This window comes from Artibeus jamaicensis, unplaced genomic scaffold (genome assembly GCF_021234435.1).
Source record: "Artibeus jamaicensis isolate MK-2021 breed Jamaican fruit bat unplaced genomic scaffold, CSHL_Jam_final contig_923, whole genome shotgun sequence".
Classification (NCBI taxonomy): domain Eukaryota; kingdom Metazoa; phylum Chordata; class Mammalia; order Chiroptera; family Phyllostomidae; genus Artibeus; species Artibeus jamaicensis.
The window spans coordinates 1,287,482-1,306,772 of record NW_026522014.1 but is presented as its reverse complement, the minus strand read 5'-3'; the positions used below and the strand labels follow the sequence as shown (position 1 = coordinate 1,306,772).

At 36.0% G+C, this 19,291-nt stretch overlaps 1 protein-coding gene across 7 annotated transcripts in view; it reads right to left on the bottom strand.

The window, feature by feature from the left end:
• The window catches only part of AKAP9 (A-kinase anchoring protein 9), a 173,761-nt gene that overhangs the window by 117,981 nt on the left and 36,489 nt on the right, over positions 1 to 19,291 (bottom strand). For all 7 annotated transcript variants that reach the window (XM_053655099.1, XM_037136468.2, XM_053655095.1 and 4 more), the window contains 4 exons: positions 18,911 to 19,066; positions 17,979 to 18,176; positions 8,942 to 11,332; positions 1,062 to 1,275 (listed from right to left, as the gene is read on the bottom strand). In XM_053655099.1, the coding sequence (XP_053511074.1) occupies positions 1,062 to 1,275; positions 8,942 to 11,332; positions 17,979 to 18,176; positions 18,911 to 19,066 (2,959 nt within the window). The remainder of the gene's footprint in view (positions 1 to 1,061; positions 1,276 to 8,941; positions 11,333 to 17,978; positions 18,177 to 18,910; positions 19,067 to 19,291) is intronic.

Below are 19,291 nucleotides of genomic sequence, written 5' to 3'. Positions count from 1 at the left end.
TTCCCATAGTACCATCTTAGTATTTTGGCTAACTCAGTAGTCTCCCAGGCCATCTTCTTGTCTTTGACCTCAAATGACTTGATTTCCAAATCTTTATCTTGAGCCTAAACCTCACCCTTGAATTTCAGACTTCTATTTTTAACTGCCTACTGGGCATCTTTCTCAAAGTCAATAGGTATTATTAACTCCATATGTTCCAAACGGAATTTATTCTTTTTCCCACAAACTTGCATGACTGGGGTCACCCTGGATTGTTACCTGTTAGAAACTTAGGGGGAAAAAAGAAAAAACCCTAAAACTTAAGAATCATTCTCAATTCTTTTCCCTTTTACTACTACTGTTACCTGCAGACTACAGCCTACTTCCTAAACTCTTCAACTTTCCTTTCCATTCTCAAATGATGCTTAAGTATCTTACTGTTTATCAGAATTACTGCCAAATTGGCTTAACTGTTCTCATCACCAATCTCATCACCCCCAATTCACTTCAGTGGTGTAATCTTAAAATAAAAAATCTTACATTAACCCCACTATAGCATAAAACTTAAAACATGCTTCAGCCGAGTATGTAAATCTGTTTCTGATCAAGCTCCTGCCAATAATTTGGGCTTTATTCCCTACTACTTTTTACACACCTTGAACTCTCAGTTCTCCAAAATGAATGTAGTCTCTCATACTTTTAAAATTCAGGAATCTGCCCCGAAATTCCAACCTTCCTACGCCTGCCCACTGCCTCACTCTACACACCCTCCTAGGAAGTACTAGACTCTCTCCTACCATTCTTTCCACTCAATTTTCTATTATAGAAATTGTTCTACTGTTTTCTAACCGTTTATTTTATATTGATTTCCCACTGGATTGTGACTTCCTGTAGGAAAATATTTCAGTGATTTTAGCACTCAATGAATGTTCAATGATTCTAAGAACAAATGAATCCAAGGCTGGGACAGACAGTTACCTTCTTCTACGGGTTCTAAGAGAAGGACAGAATCCCAGAATGGGGGCCTCTAAGTGATACTTCTTTGCTTCATAGTACTTATAATTTTGTTAAAAACCATTTACCTGTTTCTTGTGTTTTTATATTCTGTAGCTCTAACTGGTGTATTTTCTGAAGTTCCTTGATCTTTTCCTCTTGAGCAGATATAAGTTCCTCTTTAAGACTGCAAAGAGCTTTATCTTTTTCATTTTCCATGTATTCACAAACCTGATCCACATGAGTTGAATAAACCAGAGAGAGGCATATACGTTGAGCTTCCATCTGGAGCCTTAAATCATTCTTAAAAATTAATGTATATACACATTAGAAAATTTTAAAATGACATCAAATAATTTAACTTTATTTTCTTGCATATACCAATGACAAAAATACATGAAATTATAGTTTAAAAATTCATATAAAAAACTGAAGTCTAATATTTGTCTCTTTTCACTCTGTTGCATTTGATCTACTTTTCTTTTTCAAGGAAAGAAGCACAATGCTTTCATTAGCTCAACTTTATGGTAAATTTTGGTATTTGGAATAGCTAGTATGGCTTCATCTTTGATTTCGGTTTAAAAATATTTTAAATGTAAAGAAATACAAAGTACATGTAATAAACATTTATGTATACACATTCAAAATTAACAAATACTAATATTTTGCCGTTAAAAAAAATCTCTCCTAATGGCATGCTTTCTTTTTGGTTTAGAATGAAAACATAAATAAATTTAATCTACTATATTTGCATTCCTCCTTCCCCAGAGACAATCATTAGGAGAAGTTAGTTTCAAGTTCAGTCCATTTATTACACTATTACTTCTCAATATATTTGTCAACAATGTACTATACTTAGAGTTTTAAAGAATTTACATAAATGGTCCAAAATAGTATAATTTTACAAACTATTCTTCTCATTCAATATGCTTCTCAGAGTTACCCATGTAGGCACAGGTTATTTCAATCATGGTATAGTATATATGAATACAACACAATTTGTCCATTTCCTTTCTGGAAATCAACTAGATTATTTCCAATTTTTTTTACACTTCAAAAAATGCGGTGAATTCTTATCCCCTTGTACAAATATGCTAGTGTTTTTCTAATGTAGTGGTTCAAATTTTAGCATGCATCTGGACTGCTTATTTACAACAGGCTGCTGGGTCCCTTCTCCAGAATTTCTGGTTCTGCAGATCTGGTGTGGAGCCTGGGAATTTGAATTTTAACCAGTTTCCAAGTGATACTGATGTTGCTGGACAGGGATCACACTGAGAACAACCTAGAAGTGTAATTTCTGGGTTGTAACTAATGCACATAACTGTTTTAATTTTACCTAATTTTTTATGTAACTGTACCAATTTACACTGACATTTAACAGTATATGGATAATTTCCCAAAAGCACTTATTGAACAACAAACTGGCTTCTTGCCTCTTTTCACTCGTCTGCTCGCTCACATATGACCTGAGGTCTGCACTGACCAAATCTACATAAAAAAAAAAGCACACACCACCTCACTCCTGGTAGATCCGTCTTCACATTCTACTTTATTACCACTTGACATTACACATTCGTCCATTTTACTTAATGTCTAACTCTTCTAAAATATAAGCTTTGTTCTTTATCGCCTACTTTTATTCACTGTTATATCCCAAGCGCCTAGAACAATAGTGGAGACTCATTCTACTAAATAAATGTTAATTTGTGGGGTCTTCTCTTCCACATACTAAAATTTCACAAGTATCTGGATGTTTCTGGGTCTTCCACTAAATGCCACTAATCTACTTCTCCATCCCAGCATCAAAACCATATTGTCTATTACGATTTTTTAATGTCTTGCTATTAGGTAAAATTAGTTTTTTCTAGAATTGTCTTGACTGTTCTTCAATATTTACTCTTCCACATCAATTTTAAAATCAGTTTTTCAGGATTCATGAAAAATCTTATTGGAATTTTCACTGGAACTACAGTTAAATGTAAAGATTAACTTGAAGTTACATTTCTATATTATATCTTTTCACTATCAACATGGTATATACCGTCATATAAAAAGGTCTTAAGGTACAATGTTTTATAATTTTCTTAAGTTCAGAACACCATGCGCAGGTCTGAAGTTTGTCTCTTCTGTTCAAATTCTTTATTTCTTATTCCGTGTCATACAGCATTGAAGACAATGTTAAAACAGGACAGTTGATGGTGGCCATCCTGGTCCTACACTGCATTTTAACAGAAATGCTTCTAGATTTCACCACAAATGTTATCTGCTAAATATTTCAATAAAAATCTCTATTATAGTCAAGAAATTTCTCTTTATTCCTGGTTTCCTAATTTTAAAATCATAAATGAATTACTCTAATTTTAAAAGGATTCTTTCCCAGTATCTATTAAAATGCTGGTATGGGTTTTTTCTTCCTTGGAATAATTTGCTAATATTTTATTTATGATTTCTGCAACCATACTCTTAAGTGAGATTATTCTATTTTGCTTTCTTGTACTATTCTTGTCAAGTTTTGGTATCAATATTATACCAGTGTTGTAAAATATGCTGGGTACCTTTTCCTCCTTCCTCCTTTCCCTCTCTTTCACCCTATTTTAGTTAAGTGATCACATATCTATAAGAGTTGGTATATCAACTTATAGAATGACTTCAGTGTACACAATTATAAAATTTTTCATTGAGAGAGTGTATACTTCTGACTACTATTTCAAATGCTTAACTGGTTATTGGTTTACTGAGGTTTTGCATTTCTTTTTGAGTTAGATTTGATCATTTATTTTTCCAGGAAACCATCTAGTTTGTCTATACTTTCAAATTTACTGACATAGGTTATTGATAATATTCTTTTATGATTCTTAAAACCTCTATGATACCTGGGTTAAGGTTCTTATTTTCATTCCTTATTTTGGTATGCTGTTTTTCCTTGATTATCTTCTCAGAGGCCTGCCTAAAAACTCTAACTTACTAATCATCTCACAGAATAAGCTTTTGATATCTTTAAAAACTCTCTCCTCTCTTGATTATTCCTACTTTGCTTTTTTTCTGTTAACTTTATTATTTCCTTCCTTCTACTTTCCTTGAGTGTGTATACTTTGCTATTTTACTGAATAGCTTAATTTTTAATATCTTTTTTGTACACTTGCTATATTTAAAACTAAAAATTGTTCTTTGCATGACATATTTCATGCATTTTGCATTACTTTTCTTTATCAAGTTCGTACCCCAATAAGGACCAAACTTGCAACCAAGCATCTGCCCTGACCAGAACTGAACCAGCAACCCTCCACTCTGCAGGCTGATGTCCAACCAACTGAGCCACACTGGTCAGGGCTTAAAAATTGTACTAACTGCCTATCATGTGTCAGGCATTGTTCTCATCCCTGGGGATACAGCAGACGGGGACCTTACTTTCAAGAAGCTGACATTCTAGTGGTTCTTGTATTTTCTAAGCTTCAATGCCTTTTTCAATTCTAATTATTACCTTAAATTTTACGCATATACATTTCAATCCATGTTGTTCCCAAGCATCATTAACCAATCATATCAGTAACAGTCCTGTCACAGTTCCTCTTCCTGGCTTGCATCCCAAAAGTGACAAGACTTCTATGATGTTTTTATTTTTCTCCTTCTGTCCAAACTTCTGTTATATTAAAATAATATGGAATTATACTTCAAAATGGTTACCTTTAATTATTAAAAAAATCTTAATACCTCATTTACTTTGGTTTCAGTGAGAGATATGTTCTATTTATTGAGGTTAGTCCAGGAATAGCAGCATCATTTTGTGACCTCAGCATTATATCTAAGCCTATTTAGATTGCTGTTAGGTATCACCATTGTATAAATTATTGCTCAATTTCTTCTGTGAGTTTCCTTTTACACACACCCATACTTTACTCCCCTCCCTACCAATAAGGGGGTTTGTCTTGGTAGTGACAAATGAGCAGGGACAGTTTATAGGCTTGTGTCTCTTTACTTTCTCTAAGTTAATGTCAAGGAGAGGGTACTTAATGTCACTGAAGATGTCTTTAGAAGGAAAAATAAAATTTTTATTGAAAAAATATGACCATTTTGACATCTTCAAATTCAGGTCCTTTTCCAATAATGCTTTTAAAAAATATTTAAGGGATTTCTGTTATTTTTACAAGTAATTAAATTAAAACCAGTTTAAAATTTTGAAAATAATTCCAGATGTTTAACAAAACATTAGTAGTTATGCTGTATGAATTTCTTAACTCCATTTAAGTCATCAAAATGGATATAATTCGGGATATTCACATTTGATATATCATAAACATGAATATGTTAGAATAACAAAAAGAATACTTTCCAGTAACATCCTACTGTATAGAATAAAATCTCAACATCTTACAAATTCTGTAAGGCTCTGCAAGATCTGGTCTCTTTCTTCTTCTTCAAACTCTTCTTCCTCCAGTCTCCCTCTCTAAAGTCATCTGTGTCTTCACAACTGCTCTAATTTCCTTGTAGTAGGCTCCTCCTTGTCATTCAGATCTCAGTCCAAATGTCAATTCCTCCAACAGACCTCCCTGACCATCCTATTTAATGCTGTTTCCACCACTACCCATCATTCTCTATCACATTATCTGTTTTACTTTCTTCACAGGACTTACCTCTATGTCTAACTACTTGTTTCCTTGTAAACTGCTTGCCTCCCTCACTAGAATACAGGCTCTCTGAGAGCAGGAACCTCCTTTGTTTGCCACTATACTCCTATACCTGGCAAGAGATTCAATATTTGATACATAAATGAAGAAACACATAAAGCTACAGTTAATATCATTACATATACAAGATAGCTAGTGGAATTTTCCTGTTGTTTCTTTTTTATTTTATAGAGAGAGAGGAAGGGAAAAAAGGGAGGAAGAGAAACATTAATGTGCAAGAGGCAGCAGGCTTGCAAACAAGGGATGTGTCTTGATCAGGAATTGAACCAGTGAACCAGTGACCTTTTGATTCACAGTCTGGTGCTCAATACACGGAGCCACACCAGCCAGGGCTTCCTGTTATTTCTAATATTATTATCTAGCAAATATAAATTGTTGGGAGTGACCTGTATTACTTATTACAGGCATTCTTTAACTGTATTTAAAATCAATACTTTTTTCTCTTTCAGGTATATGAGGTGGGACCCAAAATAAAACCGGAATTATCTTCTGGAGGGGAGGCCCCTTGTAGTGCAGGCTTCCCCTGCTAGATGAGTGTTTTAAGAACCCATCTGTATCAATATAGGAGTTGACATTACTGTGAGAGGCTGCATTCGGCTTCAGTGATTTTTTTTTGAAGATTCTCTCAACACATTTTGCCCAATTCATGATGGGTGATTTATGAGCACACCTGCCCACACAGTGCTGAGTGTTCAACGGTTTTTCAGCAAAAATGGCATGACCCGAGTGCTCCACTCTCCCTATTGACTCAATCTCTTCCTGAGCAACTTTTCCTTTTGTTTCCCTGATGAGAAAAGTCCTCAAAGGAAAACATTTGGCACATGTGGGAGAAGTGAAACAAAAAATGGCAGAAGCGCTAAAAGGGATCAAAACTGATTGAGTTCAAAAACTGTTTAGAGTGGTGAAATAAACCTCTTAACAGGTGTATTGAATCAAATGAAAAGTACTTTGAAGGTGACTGAAATTTAAATGTGTAAAAATAAATACACAATTATTTATAAGTAAATTCCATCTTTTTTTGGGTCCCCTCTCATAACAATACTTGAAGAAAACTGGACTAAATTGAGATCCCCATGCTCCCAAGGAAATAGTTTCATAACTACCTCACAACCATAGAGGACTTCAACGTTTAAGAGTTAATTTTCAGTTGTGGAACCTTGAAAACACCAGTATGAAATAAAATCCTGAAACCAATCTTTGGGGCTGTAATAAAAAAGTAAAAAATAACTTTTCTAAAGCTTACATTCTCAACAAAGTTCTTTAAACTCTTATCTTTCCAAAGGAAATGTGAAACCATTACTATTTCCTTATTTCTTGAGCAGAATGTACAACACAGATTAACTGAAAGACAGCCAACAATGTTTAAGAAAAAAACAGATAAATAAATAGGAGGACTTCCGCCAAGATGGAGGCATAGGTGGAAGCACTGTGCCTTCTCACACAACTAAGTTTAAAAATAACAAAGTTTTAGCAACAAAAACGCAGCCAAACTACAGAAAATTGAACTACATGGAACTCTGACAACAACGAACCCTTCAGCCAAACCAGTAACAGGGGCAGGGCCAGCAGCAGTACGGGGTCAGGCAGGAAAGATCCACCTGACCGACCCAGGCGCCGCTACCCAGTAACACCAGCAGCCGTGGGCGGATCCCAGGTGTGGAGAAGTGGGCGGACCCACTGAGGACGAACCCTGGTCACATATTGCATGCAGATAAACCAGATAAGGAGCTAGCGGTGGTGAGACGGACTGCACAGGCCCCAGCGGCGGAAAGCAGCAGAGAAAACTGCCATTGTCCCTCTCTGATCCCCCCCCACATACAGCGGCACAAATCAACGACCTGGGTGGCCCTGCCCTGGTGAACCACTAAGGCTCTGCTCCTCATAGGTAACAGGCACAAACAGATCAAAACATGGCTCAAGAACAACTCAGAGCCCCAGAGCTGATAAATCTAAGCGATGAAGAAATAGCCAAACTTTCAGATGCACAGTTCAAAACACTGGGGATCAGGATGCTCACAGAACTGGTTGATTATAGTCACAAATTAGAGGAACATATGAAGCCTAAACTAATTGAAATGAAGGGAAATACACAGGAACCCAATAGTAATGGAAAAGAAACTGGGATTCATATCAAAGGAGTGGACCAGAAAGAGGAAAAAAATGACCAAACAGAAAAGGATGAAGAAACAAGAATTCAAAAAAATGAGGAGAGGCTTAGGAACCTTCAGGACATCTTTAAACGTTCCAACATCTGAATTATAGGGGTACCAGAAGGGGAAGAGGAACAGCCATGAGTGGAAAACTTATTTGAACAAATAATAAAGGAGAATTTCCCCAATCTAAAAAAGGAAATAGACTTCCAGAAAATCCAGGAAGCTCAAAGCGTCCCAAAGAAGTTGGACCCAAGGAGGAACACACCAAGGCACATCATAATTACATTAGCCAAGCTTAAAATGAAGGAGAGAATCCTAGAAGCAGCAAGAGATAAGGGAACAGTCACCTACAAAGGAATTCCCATCAGATTGTCAGCTGGATTTCTCAAAAGAGACCTTACAGGCAAGAAGGGGCTGGAAAGAAGTATTCCAAGTCATGAAATCCAAAGACCGACATCCAAGATTGATCTATCCAACAAAGCTTTCATTTAGAATGGAAGGGCAGATAAAGTGCTTCTCAGATAAGATCAAATTCAAGGAGTTCATCATCACCAAGCCCTTATTATATAAAATGTTAAAGGGACTTACCTAAGAAAAAGAAGATAAAAAAGATGAACAGTGAAAGGACAGCAAACTCACAGTTATTAAGAACCACACCTAAAACAAAAGCAAACTAAGAGGACAGCTAGATCAGGAGCAGAACCATAGAAATGAAGATGACATGGAGGGTTAGCAACAGGGGAGTGGGAGAAGGAGAAGGGGGGAGAAGGTACAAAAAATAAGTAGCATAGACGGTAGGCAGAAAATAGGGGGGAGGGCAAGAATAGTATGGGAAATATAGAATCTAAAGAACTTCGAGACACGTGGTCATAAACTAAAGGGGGGAATTGTGGGGGAGGGGTATGCAGGGTGGAGGGGAATGAAGGGGGAAATAGAACTGTAATGGCATAATCAATAAAATATATTTTTAAAAAAATAATAAAATGATAGGCCCAAATGAAAATTATAGTTTTCTGTTTCATTCTCCTGTAAGCAGGTTAATGTTATGTTTCAGGAAGATAAAAATATGTCTAGTATGAAATGTACACTAACAATGTGCTTTCTCATTGTTATACAAATAAGCAAACATACCTGCTCTGATTTGAGCGCTCTAAGCTCCTGATGGAGTTTATCATTTTCACTGGGTTCAGTTATCTTAAGTGATAATTCATTTGTCATTGATGGCAAGTGATCCAAAAACAATTGTTCTTGCTTGTTTTCTTTTCTAATAGTCATATTTTCAAAAGGTATAGTCTCATCCTCTATTATTTTTGATTCACCAAAATCTTTATTTATTGTCGAAACTGATCCTTCCAAATCACTGCTTGTCACAGTCACAACTCCGTCTTTTAAAGAACTTAACTGAACATCACACTCCCTCATATTTTCTGTCCTATTTTGGTTAATGATGATTTCTAGCTCTTTACATCTCAACAAAACTTGCTCTTTCTCTTGCTTTAAAGATTTAACTTCTTCACTTAGAAAATGAATTTCCCCATGTTTCTGTTGTAGTTGTTCGGAAAGATCAGACAGTCTCTCTGACAGTTCTAATTTTTCCCGCTTGGTTACCTCAAGTTTCTCCATAAGTTCTGTTGTATCTTTCTCAACAACCTCACCCATTTCCAACGGTTCTGCTATAAAAGTTTTGTTGCCATCAAAGATAGAACCTTTCATTTTTGCTGTAGTTGGGTCTATTTTTTGCAAATGATGAAGCTCTTCACTAAGTGCTTTAAGCTTGCTTTCATACTCCACCTCTTGTTTATTTTTACTGTCCTCTACATCATTTTTTGCTTTGAGAAGGCAAGCATAATCCTCCTGTAACTCTTGATAGTTAACTTCAAAATTTTTTTCAGCAAATGAAAAAGTGTTCCTTTGCTTCTCAATCTCTTCAGTTAGTTGAACACACTGTTTTTTAAGGTCCTCATTTTCCTCTGTCAGCATTTCTATTTCTTTTTGCCAGCTACCATCTCTGGATTTGGATTTGGATTTAATGGGGTCCATGAAAAATAATTTTTCTTCTTGGTTAAAAGGGGTACCTATTTTCAACATGCCTTCAAGGGCCTTTTTTTCATCTTTAAGAATGCTATTCTCTGCTTCAAGTTGTGCAAATTTTTCTTGAAGGTTATCCTCTTTTTCTTTCATTTGTTTCTCCAATAATTCAGTTTTAAGTTGTAATTCTTGAACTTCTTGTTCAAGTGTACCCTTTTCCTTTTCTTCCTGTCTGAGTATTTCAATTTCTTTTTGAAGTTCATTAATTTGAAGTGTCATTTCTTCTGATCTTGAATTCACAAGGGACTGCTGTAAATCTTTTAGCTTTGAAATTTCCAAAAGCAACTGATTCTGCTTAGTTATCAAATTGTCTTTTTCAAACTGCATGGTTTCTAGCTTTTGACTCATTTCATTCTGTAAGCCATCTATCTGCTGTTTATAGTGAATGCCTAGGTTATCTTTAAGTTTTTCAATATTTATGCGATGTTCAATTTCTAAATCTTCCTTTAGTTTGGAAAGTTCTTCTTCATGACTAAACAGAAGCTGTGTTCTCAGTCTCTCTAATTCAGCTTCTTGTGATTCAGCCATTCTGTCTAACACAGCATTCTTTTCTCTTTCTAACATTTCAAGCTTTATCTTATAATTTGTAACTTCTGCTTCATGTCTTAATTCTAGTTCCTTCCTGGACTCAGATGCAGATACAATCTCAGCTTTCAAATCCTCCACTGTACTAAGGGACTTATATGCTTCATTGAGTTTACTTTCTTGCTCAGCTATTGTCTGTCTAGCTCTCTGAATCTGGTCCCTTGAAAAGCTCAATTCTTCAAAAAGGTCTTCAAGCTGTCTCTGTAGAGCAGACTTTTCTCCTGAAATTATTCCAAGTTCTTCCTTGAGTTTTTCCTTTTGGGAGTTAGTATCTTGCAATTTTACATTCAATTCATTTATTGCCATATTCATTAACTTTACTTGATCTTCATTAACTGTAATATTTGGATATGATCTTAGAGCATTATCCAACTCTCCTTTATGTTGTGTTTTAAGTTCATCCATCTGTAACATGTGTTGTTTTATTAACTCTTGTTTCATCTGCACTATCTGCTGCCCATACATCTCATCCAGCTCCGCCCGGAGTTGTTCTAACTTTCTGTGTGTTTCTTGTTCCATTCTTTGCAGGACATCAGTTTCAAATTGGCTATCTTTATGGTTTTTCTTCTGAAGTTCTTCAACTGTCCCCATTAATTGTTTTATTTCCTCAGAACACTGTCTTTCTTTTTGCTTGGAATTAGTCAGCTCTAAATTTATGTTTTTTATCTCTTGGTTCTTTTGTACAATCTGTTCTTGTAACTCTTCCAGTAATTGGTCAGCAGCTGTGACTTTATCCTTTAGCTCAAGAGTTTTTTTTTCTTCTTCAATTATTTTTGTATTTAATTCTTCGATGACTGCCTCCTTTTCTTGTATTTCTTTATTTGAACTTTCTACTCTTCTATTTTGTTCCTTTAAAAAATAAAAATAAAAAAGGTATTTTTAGTTTGTAGCAACTTATGTCACTTAATGCCATTACCTAACAAGTAGTATTTTTACACAACTGTATAAAAAGTAACTGCTGGGCCCATCCCTCAACGTTCTCTAAGCCAATGAGACACAGGACTTATTTACCCAACACTACCTATGAGCAAGCAGAACAGTGTTGGCCTTCTTGGAAGGAAGAAATTTTTTTACAGTACTATGATTAAAAGTTTTAACTTGAACAGTCATATTAAAATGTGTCTAAATCACTATATTTTCATCTTTCTTACTGAACAATATTCTAAGCATTTAGTATCTTCTCTAGCTAGTTAGAGCATTTAGTATGTACTCGTTATAGTTTTAGAAGTTTCAAAAATCAAGTTTCCTTCCATATATTCTAATGACCTGAAGGTGTTTGATGGGCAAATGCCTTAACTTCATTTCTGGGCCTAAGGGAATTAGAAATTCAGGAATATGCAACACTTAAGCGGTTGAACCTCAAGTGACATGCAAGACAACCACACCATTTATGACATATTGACTTGGTCCTGGACTTTTGGTTTAAACAGAGATTTGAAAGCAGGACAGATACTTCTTCCTGGTTTGGGATTCTATTTTGTAATTGTGGATAAGCCTAAACCCAGATCGCATACCAAGCTATGATTTTTCATTTATCAGAATCATTCAGAGGAGTCTTATACCAAGGAGTCAGGCAGAAGCCCTAGAGGCAAGTTTTGCCTCTGTTACTTGGTTGTCTAAGTAATGTAGTTAACGGTTGTAGTCTCAAGAACAAAGAAAAAAGTAAAAGCCACAGAAAAAAGAATGTAAGTAAGAAAACTAAATCACCTTAAGGAGACAAGAGTCGCAGGGAAAGGAAACTTAAATGCACTCTGAATTAATACATTACCATACACAAAACAAGAATGTCAAAGTCCAGAAAAAGGAAAAGCCTAAGAGGGAAATGTTGGCAGAGACCATTATGTACAGTCCAGGGAAGAGAACCAAGGTGCCAGGAGTCTGAGAATTCTGATCCTTCTGGGAAAAGCATTCTAAATGTACAAAGCAACGTAGGGGGTTGTAGCAAACAGAATGTAAGAACTTCAGTCCACAGGCACAATTGTTCCTACTGTGAGATGAATATATCAGGTTTACCACAGCCCAATTCCCTGAACATTTGATTCCTCTAACACCCCTTGATCTCTTGCTCACTCTTATTATTATTTAGCTTTTCAAAAGTAAAAATCCAATGACCTTGAAGTTACAGGTCTCTGAGAAAATTATTTCCCATTATAAATTAATAATCTTATATTTAAGACTTAAACATTAGCCTCTTAAAGTTGGAAAATCCAAGTTCATCCCTGATGGCTCAAGTCTCAGATGATAGAAAACAAAAAAATCAAATCAGCCTTCTGAGCTTAAAAGTAAAAGGTCAGATTCTTTATTATATAAATGAACCAAGGCAATGAATGTTATCCTGTGCAGCAGCCTAAGCAAAATCCCTTCACCTTTTGTCTTGGTATCACCTATCCCATCCAATGTCATCGTAGGTTATTACCAAAGCTGAGCCTTCTTACTTTAATTTCTGCACTACCATATGACATTTCAATCAGTTTACTCTCTGAAATCTCGGTGTTTTCATCTATAAAATAAAGATATTAGTTCCTCCATCTCACAGGATACTCAAAACTAAAATATATATATGAATTATTAAAACAAAATATATTTTCTGTGTTATAAATAAACGTAATATACTTATATACTAGAAAAATCTATAAGGCATTTGGAAACTACAAGACAGTAAAATCAGTTCATGGAGGTCAACTTCTATTAAATTGTTAAGTAAGTAATCTGTCTTGAAAATGTGAACATTGTTATAAATCTGCAAGGTTTCCATTTCCTGATTTTCAATGGGGGAAAATGCCTCATTGAAACAGTATCATTTAAATTTTTTTTTTAAAGAGAGAAAGTTTTTTTTTTTTAAGATTTTATTTATTTATCTTTAGAGGGGAAGAGAAGGAGAGAAATATCAATGTATGGTTGCCTCTCATGAGTCCCCTGCTGGGAACTGGCCTGCAACCCAGGCATGTGCCCTGACTGGGAATCGAACCATGATTGTGTGGTTCACAGGCCTGAGCTCAGACCACTGAGCTATACCAGCCAGGACAGTATCATTTAATTTAAAATTGTCCATCACCTGATAGAACTGCAAACAAATAACAATAATTCTTCATTCAACTATTAAATATACATTCATAGTTCATTTTTCTTAGTATTCTTTATTCCAAAACACATGGCTTTAAACCACTCATTCGGTATTGGGGAAAGAAAAGCTCTGTGGTTGAAGATTTGATCCCTCTGGACACCGACCTGAGAGTAGGGAATAATGTACTTCCTACTGCACCACGGGAAGTTCAAGGGATTAGGACAAGTGAGTAAGCCTGGAATTATCAGTGCAGTTGTCTAGGGGATCAAGACAGTTTCAACTGTCACCCTAATGCTTTAGTCCCTCAACTACTCGGATGGAATTACTCAGGATTCAGTCAAAGAAAAAAAGAGAGAGAAAATACAATACAGTCTTCTTGCTAACATTCAAATAAACAAAGGTTATTCCTCCTACATAAATGAATTACTTGAACTTTAAATAATCTTATATTATTCCGCTAAGTACAATATAATACAGTATAATCCAATTTTCAGGCTCTTCTAAACTGGACTGCCTACTTTTGTCCTGGAAAGACTCACTTTCAAATAATACTATTTCCTAGTTAAACTATTTTTTTTTTGCTCCCACACATTTTCAACATGTATTATTAGCCTGGGTCATTATGCACACTCCATCCTCTGTCTAAAATGTCCTCCCCACCTCTATCAGTTCAGACCCATAATTTATTCACTTATTTACCAAATAAAGATTGAGTAGCTGCTATGTGCCACACATTATGCCAACTGTTGAGGAAACAAAACACTAAAAAGAGATTGTTCCAACTTGTAGATCACTTCATACATCCCCTCCTCCCTGAAACCTACCCTGAATCACTTCCTCCTCAGAACTTTCAGCACATTTTACCTACACTTATCACTGCAGTGTGGTGTCTTGTGTACATGGCCTACTACACCATGAATTCTGGTGCAGATAAAGACACACTTTAACATCACTATCTTTTGCAAGGGCCTGGTACAGAACAGGTGTTTTATAATGATCTACATAATGATTTTTAAATTACTTTGGTTGTACAGCACATCCATTTCATACTTTCAGTATCTTATAACTGTATATTCTCTATTTTCCCAACAGCACAGTCTCTGAAGTCAGACTACCTAGGCTTGATATCTGGTTCTACCAACTTACTACCTGTGTCCTTGAGCAAACTGCTTCATCTTGCTTTGCCTTGGTGTCCTCATGGGTAAAATGGAGGTGGACATGGTACCTCTGCCTCAGAAGGCTGTTGCAATGACTCAATGAGTTAACATGTGCAAAATGCTCTGAATACTGCCTGGTACCATGTGCACAAAAAATAGAGGCTAGCTAATAATTTTACTATTAACCAAACAATACTCCTGTCTTCGTAATTTCTTGACTTCTTGCAGAAGTACCTTCTAAGTTTATTAAAAAAGTACTGTATTATATGTACTATCTCTCCTCATTACTGACAAATACTGTATTTGTGGATCTGTCTACTGATAAAATTTGTTTTCAAAACTAAAGTCGATCCTCTCAGTCATTTTCAGAAGTACACAAGAGTGGTGGACTTCTGGCCAAGATGGAGGCATAGGTAGATACACTCTGCTTCCTCACACAACCAAAAGATGGACAACAACAAATTTAAAAACAAAAAATAACCAACTACCAGAAAATCAAACTGTATGGAAATCCAACAACCATGGAGTTAAAGAAGAAACATTCACGCAGACATGTAGGAGGGGCAGAGAGGACATGTGGCAAGGCAGTACCTGGTGAACCAGGTGGTCCCGCATTTGCCTGTGGATAAACTGGGAGGAACAACTAGAGAGTGAGACAAACCACACAACCCAGGGTTGTGGGAAATTTTCCAGTGGGAAAATAAAGCCTCAAAACCTCTGGCTATAAACACTTGTGGGGGTTGTAGCAACAGGAGAAACTGCCAGCCTCGCAGAAGAATCTGCTAGACAGACCCACGAGGTCCTGGAATGTACACAAACCCACCCACCTCAGCACCAAAAGGGCCAATTTGCTTCTGGGTAACTTGGGAAGAGACTGAAAGTGGGGTGAGAGTCAAGCAAGTGGCATTGCTCCCTCTCTGACCCCTCCCTCACATACAGCGCCACAACACAGTAAAGTTGCTTGTCCTGCCCTGGCAAATACCTAAGGCTCTGCCCCTTACAACATAACACAGGTGCCCCAAGGCAAAGCAATATAGCCCAAATGAAAGAAGACATCAAAACTCTAAAACAGAACTAAAGCCATGAAGAAATAGCCAACCTATCAAATATAGAGTTCAAAACACCAGTAATTAGGATGTTCACAGAAATGGTTGAGTAAAGTCATAAAATAGAGGAAAAAGTGAAGGCTATGCAAAGTGAAATAAAGAAAAATATACAGGGAACCAACAGTGACAGAAGGGAAAATGGGACTCAAATCAACGATTTGGAGCAGAAGGAAGAAATAAACATTCAACCAGAACAGAATGAAGAAACAAGATTTCAGGAAAATGAGGAAAGGCTTAGGGACTTCCGGAACAACTCTAAACATTCCGACATTCGAATCATAGGGGTGCCAGGAGGAGAAGAGGAAGAGCAAGAAATCGAAAACATAATGAAGGAGAACTTTTCTAATTGGCAAAGGAAATAGACTTTCAGAAAGTCCAGGAAGCACAGAGTCCCAAAGAAGTTGGACTCAAGGAAGCACACCCCAAGGCACATCACAAGTACAGTACCCAAGATTAAAGATAAGTAGAGAATCCTAAAAGCAGCAAGAGAAAAGGAGACAGTTAGTTACCTACAAAGGAGTTCCCACAAGACCATTAGGTGATTTCTGGAAAGAAACCTTGCAGGCAAGAATGGGATGGATATGTATTCAAAGTCATGAAAGGCAAGCATTTACATCCAAGATAACTCTATCCAGCAAAGCTATCATTTAGAATGGAAGGGCAGATAAAGTGCTTCCCAGATAAGGCCAAGTTCAAGGAGTGAACTTGTCCTTATTATATGAAGTGTTAAAGGGACTTATCTTAAGAAAAACAAGATGATCAAAAAAATTGCCCTGGCTGGTGTAGCTCAATGGATTGAGTGCGGGCCTGTGAACCAGACAATCACGGTTCGATTCCCAGTCAGGGCACATGCCTGGGTTGCAAACCAGTTCCCTGTAGGCCAGTTCCCAGCAGGGGACGCACGAAAGGCAACCATACATTGATGTTTCTCTCCCTCTCTCCTTCCCTTCCCCTCTAAAGATAAATAAATAAAATATTTTAAAAAATTATGAACAGTAAAATGATGACAAACTCAGAACTATCAACAAACTGAACCTAAAAAACAAAAGCAAACTATACAAACAACTAGAATAGGAATAGAATCACAGAAATGGAGACCATGTGGAGGGTTATCAGTGGGGAGGGGAGGGAGAAAAATGGGTGAAAATGTAGAAGGAACAAGAAGCATAAATGGTGGGTACAACATAGACAGGGGGAGGTTAAGAATAGTATAGAAAATGAAGAAGCCAAAGTCTTAAATGTACAACCCATGGACATGAGCTAAGAGGTAATGGATGCTGAAGGGAGGGTGAGTACAGGGCAGAGGGGAATAAAACGGAGGAAAAAAAGAGACAACTGTAATAGCAAATTCAGTAAAATATACTTTTAAAAAAGAAGAAGTGCATAAAGTGTAAAATATTTGAGTTGCTGGACATCCATATTTCCTGCTGTCATCAAACAAGGTAACCACACTCTGCCTTCTTGTTTCTGCTCTCAAGAGTATGGACAGAGAGAATAAAGACAGTAGGGGGCACTGCAGTGTAATATAAGATATTCTGACTCTGGGCCAATCGGACAGAGTTTGAATCCCAATATTGGCGACTGTTAGTGGGGTGGGCACAAGCAAGTCACTTAACATTTCTGAACCTAATTTTACCTTTAGAAAAAATAAATAAATATAATCCACCAGGATGAGTTGATTTTAGGATTTGATATGAGAAATGTAGAGGTATGTGTACGTTTGTGTCCCCAAGGGGCACTTATTCGCTAAATAAATGTTCCAGGCAACTATATAAAACATAACTAGTAGTGAAAAAAGAGAACTGACTTCATTTTTTTCCTAATTAGAATCCATAAAACTTCATTTTGACATAAAAATATTTTCATAATTTCATAACCATGGCTAAAATAAGTAGAAATACCTGTAGAAGAAAAAAAAAGAGAATACACATTCTAGTTGTAAATGTGGCTTCTCCTGAAAACTCAGTGCAACATAGGCTGGTCAATTTCAAGGAACTCAGTCATGAGTCATAGGTTAGAAACTACTACTGTGAGATTGTAGTTGCTTTTAAAATTAATTATTTTACGAACTTAAAAGAGCTTTTCTATATTAATTATAACATTTTGTGATTCATGTACATAAGAAAAAGATAAACACTTTCATTGCTGCCTCTTTAAAATAAACATACCATTTCATATGATTTAATTTTCTTTTGCAAAAAACTGATTTGGTTTTTGAAGTCGTCTTTCTTTTTCTGATAATCTTCTAATAGATGGTCTTGTGCTTCCAGCTGTTGCTGATGAGTGAGAATTTGTTGTTTGGCTTGTAGTAAATCTGCAGCTGTGCTACTATGAGTGCTGTTCCTCAGAGTTTCACTAGCCTGTAACTTTAAAACACAAAGAAACCCAAAAGTGTTAATTCAGAAGTGACTGCCCTAAGGAATAGACAACTCTTGCAGGCATTGGCTCACAACTGCTCTCTGGGAACTATGCTGAATTAACAGGCTCAAGACCCCAGCAAACATATTACCATGGCTGATCAGGTGAGTACGGGCACATTATCCACACTGAACCAATACTTCTTGTCCCAATAAATTTCAAAGGCCTAGTTGTATTTCTACCATGAATTCTGTAAAATAAGCCTGTATCCTTACACTAAATTCATCCCTTTTGCTTAAGGTATCTCAAATACCTTATTTATTTTCCATTAATTGCCATCAGAAACCTTGACTAACACAATTAAATTACCAATCACAGGGTAGTGGAGTATATGTAGTCTAGTTACCATTTTAGTCTCTAACTAAAATCACACCAGAGTTGACAAAGGTAGGATGTTGTGACTATGTTAATTTATGCAAAACTCCAACCAATAAGACTCAAAGTTTTGCAGGATTTCAAAATACAGATAAAAAAGAAGTACAAAGAAATCAAAAGAAACCATTCAAGAAGTATGAATCAAATTCTCAGTTACCATAACAACAGGTATTCACTGTTTTTTTCCAACATGATACATAATCAGCAAGTGGATTTTAAACAAATATAAATTTGTTTTAGAAAGTGTAAAAAAATTTTAATTGCTTACTAAAATTCTAGTAAATTTTGTTCTATTAGTAATACTTACATGCTGAAATTGAATCTGCAAATTTTGACTTTGTTCTGTCAACTCTAAAAATTCTCTCATTGTCTCATCCTTCTCTCTTCTTGCTTGTTGTAAATTTGCAGTAAGCTGGGTTATGATGCCATCTCTTTGTTTAATCGCAGCTTCAAATTCTTGTAACTAAAAGACATAAGTGAAGTTAAGTACTAGACTTACTTTTTAAAACAAAATTGATTATTACAGCTGACTGTTCTTCAAAAACATGATCTCAAAACTTAGTGGTCGAAATTATTACAATTTGCAAGCAACCTTTTCCATATTTGAAGCTATTAACTTGCAGGAATTGGTTTTACTTCCAAATCAAACTTTTTAACAAGTTGTCTGAATGCAGGAACAAAACATATT